At 46.5% G+C, this 13,439-nt stretch overlaps 1 protein-coding gene across 2 annotated transcripts; it reads right to left on the bottom strand.

Annotated features, from left to right (window-relative positions):
- Positions 1–353: 353 nt before the first annotated feature.
- Positions 354–12,172, bottom strand: LOC138205272 (uncharacterized). 2 transcript variants are annotated; one of them, XM_069161132.1, is made up of 6 exons: positions 11,782–12,172; positions 8,074–11,033; positions 5,123–5,322; positions 4,091–4,212; positions 2,615–2,732; positions 354–2,063 (listed from the first exon to the last, which is right to left on the bottom strand). In XM_069161132.1, the coding sequence occupies exons 2-6, from the start codon at positions 10,460–10,462 to the stop codon at positions 1,932–1,934; spliced, it is 2,961 nt and encodes a 986-aa protein (XP_069017233.1). In that variant the 5' UTR covers positions 10,463–11,033; positions 11,782–12,172; the 3' UTR covers positions 354–1,931. The 2 variants fall into 2 exon arrangements, with proteins under 2 accessions (XP_069017233.1, XP_069017234.1); XM_069161133.1 differs by having other exon boundaries at positions 2,615–2,729.
- Positions 12,173–13,439: the final 1,267 nt, after the last annotated feature.

The following is a 13,439-nucleotide window of genomic DNA, read 5'->3' as shown; positions in this document are numbered from 1 at the left end:
GAAAACACCATTTTTGTAAAGTGAAAAAGTTTGATGATAATTTGGGCGATGCTAAAGGTTGAGTTCAGATTCCAGAGGCAAAGAAGGAGAAGTTTGAATGTCTAGCTTGGACAAAATATTCCCATGAAATCATAAGACCTCAGCTAAATCGCGTTAGGTCCGGCCCCTCCCGTCCATTTTATTACAGCACGGTCTGTTCATTTCACAAAATATTTATAAAAGACAAGAAATGAGATTTCTTAATGTTGAGGAGTCGGCCTGGAACAGCTTGTCTCGTGGTGTTTTTAGCCTGTCTTGCTTGTCAGTTGGTGGTTATCTCCGTTGCAAATGAACACGTCACATCCTTGTGAATGTCAGGAGGAAGCCAACACGCAGTATCATTTTATTACATCAGCTGACGAGGCGACAACTCCGTCTTCCTCATCAGATCAGATCAGAAAATATTCATCTTTTTCAGGAATTTGAAGTTTGTACAAATGGCAGACACACACGTTTCTGAACTTCATCACAAATGACTGAGTTGACCAGTGAAATATACATAACGGCAAATAAACCTTCGGAGGTGATAGTAAGTAACAGCATGTCAAAATTAAAAAAAGAATAAAAAATAAAAATAAAAAGAAGCAGTGCATCATTGCGATAATGTGAACAATATTCTCATAAAATATTGTTTTGATTGGCAGCTAGATTCAAGTTTTGCCCGTGAAGTGGACTCACCTACAGAACAAGTGTTGAGCAAAAAAATAAGTGGACTGAAAGAGAGTCGGACGGGAAGCCAGACAGAAGATCACAGAGGAGAAAAAACAAAATACAAAAATAAATAAAAGAGCGAAAGACCTCGTGCTATTGTTCGAGTCCACTTCAGTGTGTTTGAGAAACGAGACAAACATTTCTTACTGAATGCGTCTGCTTCACTTCTGTAACCTTGTAAACGTGGACGCTTTCACTGGTGTTGCTGCTGGCACTAAAACTGGAAGACAAACTCCTTCCTCTGAGGAACCAAAAAAAACAAAACCTTTTTTTTTTGTGTGTTTTTTTTTAAGAAGCGCCTCTTGTCGCCGGCTCCTCTGCAGCAAATACACAACGAACGCACATGCACCACTGTGAGATGGAGACCTGTGACATGATGTTTGAATAAAGATTAGCAGATGTTACGAAGGGTCGCGCCACCGTGTGAACAGACGGAAACGCCTCTTCTTCTCTAACTGGAGCTTCTGGAGGTTATCGGGACGGGAAATATAACTTCAGATGTTTTGGGGGAAAAGTCCTGCTGTACACACCGGCTGCTGATTTGAGTGATCGATGAAGCCGAACAGAAATCATTTTGTTATTTTCTGCCATTTCTGTGCGACAAGAACCCAACAGCCGTTTTTCGCAAAAAAAGTACACGAGAAGAGAAAAAGAAGTCGGAGGAAACGTGCTAGTTCGCTTAACAGAGTTCAGATGTTCAAACAAGCCGTAACTACAAAAAGGAGGCGATGTTACTTTGTACTAAGTAAGATTATTCCCGGCTCGGGCAAATATTTCTGTTGAAGTAACACTTGAATGTTCCCAGATGTGAATAGAAGAGGAGGGAGACTTTACTCGTCCTTCAGCACGGTGGCGAGAACTTCGTAACTGCAGGTCGTCGTGCTCCGAACCATCTCCGACGACGTGGTTTTCTAGGGTTGATGAGGAAACTCAAAATGGGAGGTTGGTGGTGGTGAACATGTGAGGATGAAAACACTCCACCAGTACACATCACCAGAAACACCACCGAAGCAGGTCGCTCCATTTTCCACGGGTCGCGTCTTCTTCGTCGGCTCGGGCGTTTAATAACCGGAGAGTGTGCAAAGAGTCGAAAGGTCGATCGAGTGTTTGACAAGCAGAAAGTGCACGTGTCGTGAATCGGCGTCTTCAGAAACCGGCGGTCCGGAGATGAAGCCGCGCAGCTACTCCACGATGTTTCTGTTGTAGTCGTACGACAGCCGTCGCTTGGCGGCGGCGTTCGGAGCGTGCTGATTGGCCGAGGGGAGGCCGGGGGAGAGACGGCGGTTGGCTGCCCAGAGAGCGGGTCGGATTTCCTGCAAAGGAAAACAACCACGATGTGATGTTGGACGGCTGAAATCAGCGACGTGACTCACTGTAGTTTACTAAAGACGAGTGGATTATAGTCAGTCAACAACAAATCTGGTAATTAATTCATCCGTTTAATTATCTATCAAGCAAAAATGTAAAAATCCTTTATTCTACGTGAGAATGTACCACCTGACTCAGGTTTCTATCATCGAGTCAAAGAATTTAGTATTTTTGAAGACTTGAAAGAAAAGAAACGAACCGACATCTGAAATTCTATTGACTTTATCCAGAACATTAATTATAAACCTTTATTTCATAGCATATTTAGTGGCAAGTTAATTCAATGGTCGTGATTTATCAGTTCATTTACTTACAGTGCAACATGCAGCATTTCATGACCAGTAAATCAAGATTACATGAAGATAAACTTTAATTAAAAAAACACCGTTTTTTTTTTTACTATTTGTCTCGTGGGGCTTCAACTATAAGACATTAAAAATAAAAAAAAGAGTAGTTACCACCTCAATCTTGGTGCTATAATTGTGTAATTACTCACATTATAGGGCTGCTCCAGGTGTAAAGTCTTCAGCAGCAGGTCACGAGACACACCATTGGCTCTCTTGTATCTCTGGCCAATCATTTTGTTCAAGTCATGGAAAGTGTCCAACACCCTGCTGGGTCAAACACAGACAATCACTTTCTTTTAAATTCACGATTAGATATTGTGCATAAAACCACGCCATCATATATATATATAATATACATATAAATATATATACAAATGTCCATATTTCAACAATTCAAATTGGTTGAACTGTAAGTTGCATTAAACACATAAACTTTATTCCTCTTTAACGTGATTATTAATCATAATAGTTCAACTTGCAGTTCACCACATTAACCACTTGGTGGCCACAATTTTTAACATTTACACATAAACTCGGCAAAACCACTTTGATTTCAACACAAGAAATTACAATAACACATCAAATGATATTTCTCATAACGTCCTGGGTCTCCATCAGCAGAAACAAGAAGCGGAAATGTAAAATTTTTGCATTTTAAATATTGAATTTGACTTTGCAGGAGGGAGAAAGATACTGAAAACTCCCAAAACAAACCTCAATGGAGAAAGTGAAAGATGCACATGGCTGCACACTGATAACTCACTACTGGTCCTGAAAGATTAAAGCAACATTTATTTAAATCGGAAATCAATCTGGTGGTTTATTTAATAAGAGGCTATAAAATACAGATACGTGGAAGATTTTAGACCAACACGAGTCAAGTTCTTAAAATGAGAGTAAGTCAATATAAGAAAAGTGTTTATGTTCAGGAAACAAAGATTACAAAAACTTTGGTGAATTTATACGATAAAACTTTATCGTGAGTTTACGTTCAAATTCATTTTCCCTCGTGGGCCAGCGCAGGACGCGGTTAGCAGCTGGACAGCGTATCATCAGAGGAGGAAATATAAAAACGCATGATAAGAATGAGGTGTCGGTGTTAGTACGGAAAGGATCGCTTGAAATATAAAAGCAGCAGCTTTCGCCTTCACTTTTTTCAGTCTGTAAAAAAAGCCACTTTGCTTTCTGCTATTCTATTGCAAGTAAATGTTACGTTTGATTTGGTCTCTTCTCTTATTTAAAAAGTGTCGATGCAATTTATTAGAGACAAAAAAAAAACCCCACATCTAATTCAGTTTATTACTGAGTGACAGACACTGTTTCACTGTTTCACTGTTTTCTTGACTGGATTCATATACTGTATATATACTTTGATATCATTGTTTGGCTGCTCGGCTGCTGCCACGCTGTCTTCATGCCACGTTAAGATTAACAGGAAGTATGAGTGTCGGACAGGAAAGTATTCTCCAGTCTTAAAACTGATTACGGGCGGTTCGTGCAGGGTCTCCCTGCAGGGTCTCCCTGCGACCCGACGAGGAATGCGTCGCCACGCAGTAAATCCTGCAGCACATTGATTTGTGAAATGAACAAACACACGGCGGGCTGAGTCGTGACGCTGGACATACCCCTGCTCGTGGCTGGCTCCGGCCCTGAGGAGCTGGGTCAGTGTGGGAACTGAACTGAGGTCGCGGGGGTCAGCTGAGGACGAGCCGGGCAGCGAGGGGAAGGCGTCGGAGAAGACGGCCGCCTGCAGGAGAGACAAACACCATTTAAACTGCGACCGCAACGCCACACAAACCACGTTTTTCTTCTCTCGACTATTTCAACGTCAGACTTTTAAGTTAAGTGCAGATATATAAAATACAGAAAGACTTTTTTTTTTTACTACTCGAGCGCTCGATAGGAAAAACAGGCAAAGCTCATTTTTCATCTGCATCTTTGCGGCGTGCTTCCCGTCCACCGGGAGACTCTCCCTGCAGCGGCTGCTGCCTTTTTCTTTTTTTCTTCTTCTTCATTTATTTTGTTTCATTTTTAGAGCTTCGACTGGTCTAATGTGAGTCGTACAGTCCTACCAAATACTGATTCATTTGAAGTCTAAAAATGTAGTGCCCCCATCCTGCAGGGCTGTGTCGGGACTAGCCGTGTTTCCATGGTAACGCCGCAAGGGGACAACATGCCTCATAAACACGTCTGCCAACGAGGTTTCTAATTTTTTTGGTCACAGACGTGTGCACTCCAGACTGGATTAAAATCACTGACCAACGTAGGAGACACCGAAATAAATCCTGCTGGACGAGAGACGTCCAAAAACTGATGTGGAGATTCAAGCGTAAACACGGTTTGTCAAATTAGTGCACATGTTTTATTGATCTTTATCAATCAGTAGGCGCAGACTTCCCCAGGAATATTTTTGTCTCTTCTGTGTCGTCCACAGGAGACTGAACTTCTCATATATCATCAGCGGTCGATGAAACAGGAAGTGTAACCGGGTGTTACGTTCACAGAGTCTCACCGAGTGAGACAGGAAGTCAATGCTGATGACTGAAATGAACCAATCAGAAAGGGACTCTCAGAGAAACGCCCGCGATGGCCACTTTAGTTTTTACACAACAAACAGGACGATGTGATGAAAAGCCATCCCGACAGTCCAACTGTACCAGATTGTGATTGGTCGAGAGCCTGTCTCTCCTCTCCTCCACGGCGCCGGTTGGCCACCACTGCTCCGCGGCGTCTCCACCTTCATCCGACGAATCCTGAGGGAAGGCTGTCCAGGTGTCGTCTGATTGGTGGAACGAGCTGTCCGTCCAGCCTGGCGCGCAGTGGGTCGACTCACTGGGGATGGCGTGGTCTCCAAGTGCTGTTTTCAGAGAGACACACACACACACACACACGATTAGTGTACAGTTTGTACTGTACATGTCCCCGAGGTGTCGTGCTGTGAATAGTCGTCATGTCTCATGCAGACTTCGCCCTCAATCAAACCAGCTGAACATCTGAGACAGATGACTAACGAAGGGGAATAACATTAACACGTATCTAGTAGCATTTATTATTATTATCTATTATGAAGCCCCTGCCATTCGACATTAGTTTAATTATTAGAGCATTACGAGATGTCTCCTACAGTGAAAGAAGTGAAATTTAAACGATCACCTCCATGAACACTTTCCTACTGCTTCAAAGTTACAGTCTGATGTTCCCCGACAACATCCGAGTGTTGGTGAAGCTTTTGCTTTTTCCCTTTAGTTTTTTTTTCCCAGCGGCACCGAGTGACAATTTGTCTTTTAATATTCTGTTAATCACGTCGCTGTGAATGTGTCCCGCTGTTGCTTAAGAGTTGCCCGCTGCCGTTCGCGTTCGTGACCTCGACTTGAAATCACACTGCGACATCTCACTGCAAGGAAAGGTTTGGGGAATATTTGCATGTCCCTTTGATTCCTTCTGCCTCGACACCGTTATGTGTTACTCTCTGTTGCAGATCGTATCTGTCAGACACTTCACTTGTCTTTGTGTGTGTGTGTGTGTGTGTGTGTGTGTGTGTGTGTGTGTGTTGTTTCTCGTTCACCCGCTGCCCTACAACCCGAGGCTAGTGGGAGCTTAGCGTCCTCAGCCCCCGCTCGCCTCCTCCCCCTCACTTAACCCAACTGTGAATGATTAATACCACGGAGGGATCTGCAAGGAATCCAGGTCAGGACAGACGAGAATCTCATTTCCACCGTGCGGGTAAAGTGGCGCTTAGCAAGGCGAGAAACAACTCCACCGATTTATCACAAAGATTAAAGGCGATATTGGTCAACCGAGTTTTAGATTTCATCCAGTTACGTTCTGGTCCGGACTCGCCGACACGACTAATGATAAACTGTCTCGTTCTATTCATAAATGTCTTCGAGGTGCCGGATTTAAAAGTCCATGAAGTCAGCAAAAACATTCACTTCATACCAAGGATGAACTGATAAGATGTTGGTGGTCAAAGGTCAAAGGTCATGTTCGCTGTCCCCTCCCCAGTGAACACCAAATTTCAGGAATGCCTGGAGTGAATTTTGTGTCAAACTTATCGAAAACTCTTCGCTACGCTTCAGCAATGAAACGATTCAATGTTGGTTGTCAAAGCTTGAGGGTCAAGGTCACGGCGACCTCGCATCTTTCCCGTTCTTGTGAATGTGATTTCACAGCAAACGCCTGAAGGGACCTTCTTCAAATTTGCCACAACCGGACGCAGTGATGCTGCTGGTTTTATGGTGACGTAGGGATGTTTTAAAAGCCTGTCAAGATGTATTAGTACGATGAAGTCCATGGCTGCCGCGGTGCATTTGAAAATGAACTAAACTGTTCAGAACAAGTGTGGTTTAAAGAGGACATACGGTTACACGAATAACAAAAAGTATATCTGCCTCCATCTCGATACAGCGAAGACAGATAAAATGTTATTTGGGATGTTCTCGGCACTGAAATACGACAAAACGTTTCATTTGAAATACTTTTCCGTTGTTCTTATCTGCAGTGATGGGAATGTCTCTCGAGCTCAGCTAAAAAAACCAGAACAGACTAATCTGCATGAACAGACAAGTGGAAAAGGATTCATATCTGTAATGTGGGTGAAGCAACTCTTTTGGAAGTTGAGGAGTTAAAACTTGCAAAAAAAAACCGCTGGAATGTTCCTTTAATTGACGCCAATTCACACACGGGACGCTCTGTCGATGTGGGCCGACCACCGAGTGCATTCGTCCCGACAGATGAATCATCAGCAACACTCAGAAGTTACAGAAATGTTTCTGAGCAGAAGAAAACGCAGACATCAACACTGTGTAAACCTCGGCTTAGCCTCTCATGACCCCGACGTGGAGACGGCTTAAAGTGACTTACTGTAGGTGATTAGCTGAACAGAGCAGAATGAGGGACCCTAATGACTGATTAGCAACGGCCCGGAGAGAAAAACAAAAAGGCCCCCAGACCTCACGTACCTGTGTGAGTCTGCATCGGGACGGTGTCGGGTTTATACGAGCCCTCATATTGTCAGATTATTAATTCAGTCATTCATTTGCAATCCTTGCTCAGAGCACTGTGGCCGAGTCTCGTGTCATTATTAATGACTGTAGTGTGGTTCAACATACGGCTCCCCCGAATCCCACAAACCCTCCTTCCCGACTGATGGGGGTCCCGACTGAAGCAGTTTTGTTTCGGTTCTTTCAGATGAGAGTTTTGGACCTTGTTTTCCTCGTGTGCACTAATAAGGACGTCATATTTTGATGACAGATCTGATTAAATCAGAGTTTCTGAGCCAGATGTAAATTCACCGCAGGAGAACATTCATTCCTGAAACTGCACAAAAGGTTAAAACTGCACTAACACCCCGAGTCCGTGTTGCCATTCATATTTCAGCGCGACACAGAAAAGCTCCGATACTCTTGCGTCTCCGAATCACTACGTTTCTGACGTCCCTAAAAGCCTCTGAAGCCTTTTAGTGTCGGCCCGGTCGATGTTAACCGAGATCCTCCGGTTACAAACCTACGAAACAGAAAGACGAACGCACTGAAGATCTCAAAGCGGCGAGAGAGAAGCTAGAAGAGGAAGAAACGCAGAAGGACAAACTGACGACCACGACACTCACCGACAGCGTCTCCGCTCCCACAAGGCACTGAGGCAGACATGGTGAAACCCTCGCTCCAGGCCGGCTCTCCCTCCGCCTGCATGAAGACGCCAAACTCATCTTCCTCCTCCTCCTCCTCCTCTTCCTCCTCCTCCTCCTCCTTCCTCCCTTCCTCAGCGGCCACGGTGGAACCCCTCTCCTCCTCACCCTGCTGCTCCGGCTCTCTCCCGTTCCTCCTTTTCCCCTCCTGGCCTCCTTGACCGGCCGCTGCGGGCGCTCTAACCACCTCCTCCTCCCCCGCCTTCAGACGGGGCAGGCCGGTTGCCATGGATCCCAGGGGGGGCAGAGGAGGGGAAGGATTAGCCGGGGAGAGCGCGAGAGAGGTGGGGGGATCAGCGACGTCGGTGCCGGTCTCTCCGTCACGGGTGACGCCGGTTTGTTCGGAGGCGTCTTCATCCTCTTTCTTCCACCCGTCTGCAGACTCCTGGTTCACTCCTCTCTCCTCCTGTCCGGTCTCACCTGTACCGCCGTCCAGCTGGTTGCAGGTGCAGCGTTCAGGATGGAGTCTCCCCTCGACGCCGTCCCCCTCCGACTCCAGCTCATCGCTCTGCTCCGACTCGGTCGTCCTGCCGTTTTCTGTTACGATCCCCCGGGAGGGATCTCTCCGTCCGAGAGGCGAAGATAAAACTTCTTTCTCCTCCAGCTGACTGTTGTTCTCCTCATTGTTGGAGAAGAACTGAGTTTTGGGGGGTTTGTTCAGCCTCTCATTCACAGTGTTTTTCTTTTCAGCCACAAAGTTTTGTTCCTGGAGCTCTAATCCGTAAACATCCGGTTCTCCTCTGCCCGAGACGCCGGGCTCTGCCTCTTCCTCTTGTTGATTCCCTTCAAGGTGGTTCTGGCTGTTGTCCTGCTCGGGCTCACGCTCACCGTTGCTAATGCTGCCCTCTGCAGGAAGGGAGGACTCGTTAGGTCTGGTGAGGAGGACTGCAGCGCTGAAGACTGAGATATCGTGACGGCAGCCGGATCCGAGCGCGGACCCGGCGGGGTTCTGATCGACGCTCCCCTCCTCCTCTTTAACGTCCACGCGCTGCGTCTCTGACTCTTCATCTGCTTCAACCTGATCAGAAACTCCGTTTCCATCAGCTGCTACTTCTTCACAGCTGTCGACCTCTCGTTTCCCGTCCTTAACATCCGTGTCACGTCTCGTTTTGAAGACGTCCGCCACCAGCGCAGAACGGCCGTGAATGAGACGATGGTCTCCGGGCTGTGATTTCATTACCTCGGTGTACGTGTCATCTTTCTCCGAGAAGTCGTCCTCGCTGCGGGAAGTTTTCAGCTGCTCGTTGCTCTCGGCCATTTCTTCTCCGTGACTCCGGCCCGATTCCAGGTCAGGGTTTGACGCGGAGCTCGGCGGGCCTCCCTTCTCCTCCTTCCTCATTCCCTTCGCCTCCCCGTTCAGTCCGATCGGGACGCCTCTTCTCGGACTTTCACCTCCCTCTCGCTCATCTTGGCTGTCCCCCCTCTTTGCTCTCCTTCCACACTGCGTGCAGCTCTTAGGAGAAACATCGTGGCAGCATCGAGCTCTCCTGCCGTCCTGCAGCGGACTGGGAAGCTGTTTATTGTTCGGGCCTGCTTTGTCTCGCTCTTCCTGTCTTTCATCCGCAGTGTTTTCCCCGGCGGCAGCATCCTCCCTGCTCCTTTGCCGCCCGTCTCTGCTCACGGCTGTTTTGTCCCGGCCTGCTGCGTTACCGGACTTCCTCCACCTCCGGCCCGACCGCACTCTGACCCGGTTTGCTCCGGTCTGCGCAGACGGAGTCGGCCCATTGTCTCTCCTCCCCGCCGGAGCGTCGCCGCCTCCTCCCGTCTTCCCTCTCAGCCATCCTCCGACCATACTGGAAGCCGCGCCGGTCGTCACACTAGAAGTGGGCTTCGCCGTGGAGTACAAGCAGCTCCCCTTCTCGGTTCGGAGGAAGAGACATTGGGTCTGCGTCTTCCCGCTGCCCTCGGAGGTCTTCAGAGTGGCGACCGTTACCAGAGCTCCGATGCCAGCCTGCCGGTTATCCAGCCCCAGGGGGAGCCCGTACCCCATGCGACCCCACTCTCCGCTCAGGTACACGTCGGCGGGCCTGGGGCAGGATGCCGAACTCCCGCGTCCCGCGGGAGGAGCTGCGGGGGCTTGTCCTCCTCCCAGCCGGCTCCCGGCTTTGCCCCGGTTCTTGGAACACAGGGCCCAGGCTCGGAGGCCCCGAATCAGCGGCAGGTCTCCCAGGCCCAGCTCCAGTCGGCTGGGGAAGGGCAGAGAGGCTCTGGAGCACTTCTGCAGCATCTCCCGGGTGGAGCCGGACATGTTCAGGCAGGGGTAGTTGTTGTTGTTATTCTGCTGGAGCATGGTACTGGATGTTGGCCTCATCTATGTTTTATTGGTTTGTCCTTGCTTATCCTTTATTAAAATGCAGCCTGTCAAGTTGAGTTGAAATCTCATTTGTGAGAGGGAACGCTGCCACTATAAGAGTGTATCGTTGATTCAGAGCCTGACAGCTCAAAAGGTAAAAAGATCATAGTTGAGAGAAGAAACACAGGGCATAATGGATTAGATGAAATACTCTCAAGAATTTCTCATTAATTCTGACAAGCGCGACTGCAGAAAATGTTTTGTCTGCAGAGCTGTCTCTCTTGCTCATCTCCTTTCTTCACAGTTCATTCGGACTATGTTTGAGTTTTTTGGGCAACAATAAAAAAAAAAAATTAAAAATAGACTCAGTTGTTTCCTTTTATCGCTCCTTAACTTCGAGAGTCTCCTGACGAAGACGAGGAAACAGCCAGGTCAGACGTGCAGCTGTCAGCGCTGATGGGAGAGAGGGTAATGAGAAGTTTGTTTTCTTCCACGCTGATGCTCAGCGATGATGTCTTCAGAGCTTCGCTGCCCTCCCTGTCCACCGGCCTCTCGTCACAAAGGACTGACTCAGCTGTCACAAAACAACCTGCAGGGGAATGGGACAAAACAAGGACATTAAAGACTCACAGTTGGGGCAGAAAAAAAAGAGATGTGTACAAAAGAATACTTATAAAGACACAGAAGTAAGGCTCATTATTATGATTAGATAGTAAAAATCATGCCCAGCGAGACACAATCCAGTCCTTTCTTTTTGATTTATACGATTACTTAGAAAGTCTTTACAGTTGGGGCCGATCTAATGAAAAAACATTTGTATTTAAATGTTTAATTTATTATAGAGAAGTGATTTGGTTTCACTTTCAGCTCACTGGATTACAGCTATCCTGTTCATGGGGGTGTGAATGCTGTCAAGGGTCATCCATTAAAATCCAAGTGGCCTTATTTTTCTTTTATATAAAAATGTGCAGTCACACATTGTGCACCACGTGCCAATTAGATTAGTTGTTGCATCAGCCACACAGAATAAACCATAAAAGAAAAAAGAAGAAACAGGTGACCACAGACACATCAATCCTCTCCTGAAGGATTTTACACACAGAGGCTCAATAAACCGCAACACCAGCGACGGAAACAGGTTTGGAAACAGGTTTGGAAACAGGTTTGGAAACAGGTTTGGACCACGTATGTCACCTCAGCCTCCTCAGACCAGCCGGATGTGCACCGCTAGGATGAAGATGAGCCACAGAGAAACCACACAGTGTTCCAGCAAAAAAAAAAAAAAAAAAATGTCCAGCCAACATGTCGTGGAAGATGCGCGTTTATTGTATTCTCACCTTCCGTCGATGCCTCCGTGTCTCAGGTCCTTTGACTTAATGTCTCTGCTTCCTCTCCTGTTTACAGACGAAGCGGATTGTTCTCCCTCCTCTCGGGCTCCGGAGCATCCTGAAGTAGGATCAGCACCAGCACATCCCTCCAAGTCGGCCTGCACCACTGACGCTACGAATCAGTCCAACACGCATCCGGTCCTGTCCCAGCGACTAAATCAGAGCCCGCAGCGCGCGACACGGTGGATCTTCGTGTCTCTCCGTCTCCCAGACTCGTCTTGGCCATTGCGCATCATCTCACCCGCCGCGGCTCGTCGTCGCTGCTGCGTCGTCGTCGCATCTTACCGCAGTAGCCTCCGGTGTGCACGGCGAGCAAAAGGATGACGGAGAGCTAATTTGACTTGCAGCCCACTCACTGATAGGAGGCGTGATTCGTGCCACACAGACAGGGAGAGGTGAGGCGAGCGGAAGTGTATGGAGGGTTGTTGATGCCACACTTCTTTTTTTTAGGAGGAGGATTTCAACTCGACTAGAAATATAGAAAGCAAAATGATACAGAAAAAACACAGAATACAAAGCTTATAGGCAAAACACAAGTCTGTGCCTCTCGTGTATTTACATCACATTGAAGTAGTCTATATTATAGGTGGCCGCATTTCATGAGGTCAGTTAACAGCCACTGGTCTGGATGTCGGCCGACCTCGAAGACTCTTCTAACTGTATTTGGATAAAACGGTAGCACAAAAAAACAAAAACAAAAATCACTCATTAATTATATTTCTGCATTCAAATGGATTTGGTAATTGGGAAATTGAGTTTTGTCTAAATTGGTCGTACTTTCTGTTTTGTGTTTTTACTTTCGTACAAAATAATACCGTATTCGCTTGGTGTCAATTGTCTCCTCTGGTAACATGCTAAATCTTTTTAATTGTGCAACAGACAGAATATCTTCCATACAATTACTGTTAGGACAAACAAATTCTTACCACCGTGACTAAAATAAAGGCTCAATATATGAGGAATTGACTGAACTTATAGGTAATTAAAGAATGTGGTCATCAAATACAAATGTCACATAAATAAATTTAAAAAAAAAATCTATGTATCTTTCTATCTGCTTATTGAATAAGAGAGTTAATTTGTAAAATAATTAGAGGACATCTTTAGTCATTGTTGAAGTCTTTAGTCATCCATAGTGCCAGTAAACTGCCAGCAGGTGTTGCTGTTGCAGGGTTGATGATAGGTCCACCATGGAGGACAAAGTTCACACTGTAATTAGCTGCACTGCAATGGTTGCTGGGTGAATTTCATCCACGTTAAATGAGCCTGAACCTGCAGGTTTTGTAGTAAAAGTGCAGACTGGTTGACATGACAACGGCTGTGCTGTCCCCTAAAGTGACATCACTTCGTGCTCCGCGACAATAATGTTTAAGAGATCCAACGAGTCAACCTACAGCAACTTTACCTGAAATGTTGGTGAAGACAAAACAGCAGATTTTACGTGGAGAAAAGATGGTGAAGCACTCTCTTGATCCTGGAATGAACTGGCTCGGGTTCAAGAAAACAGTAAAGACACGCTCTGATTTAACAACAGTAACACAAACAGTAACACAAACAATATTATGATAATGGTGTTGTCAGAATTACCAACATAACTACATCTTCTC

Source organism: Embiotoca jacksoni, unplaced genomic scaffold (genome assembly GCF_022577435.1).
Source record: "Embiotoca jacksoni isolate LCO1_2020_lvr unplaced genomic scaffold, fEmbJac1.0.p SCAF_28, whole genome shotgun sequence".
Classification (NCBI taxonomy): Eukaryota; Metazoa; Chordata; class Actinopteri; family Embiotocidae; genus Embiotoca; species Embiotoca jacksoni.
This window is presented reverse-complemented; position numbering and strand designations above follow the sequence as displayed.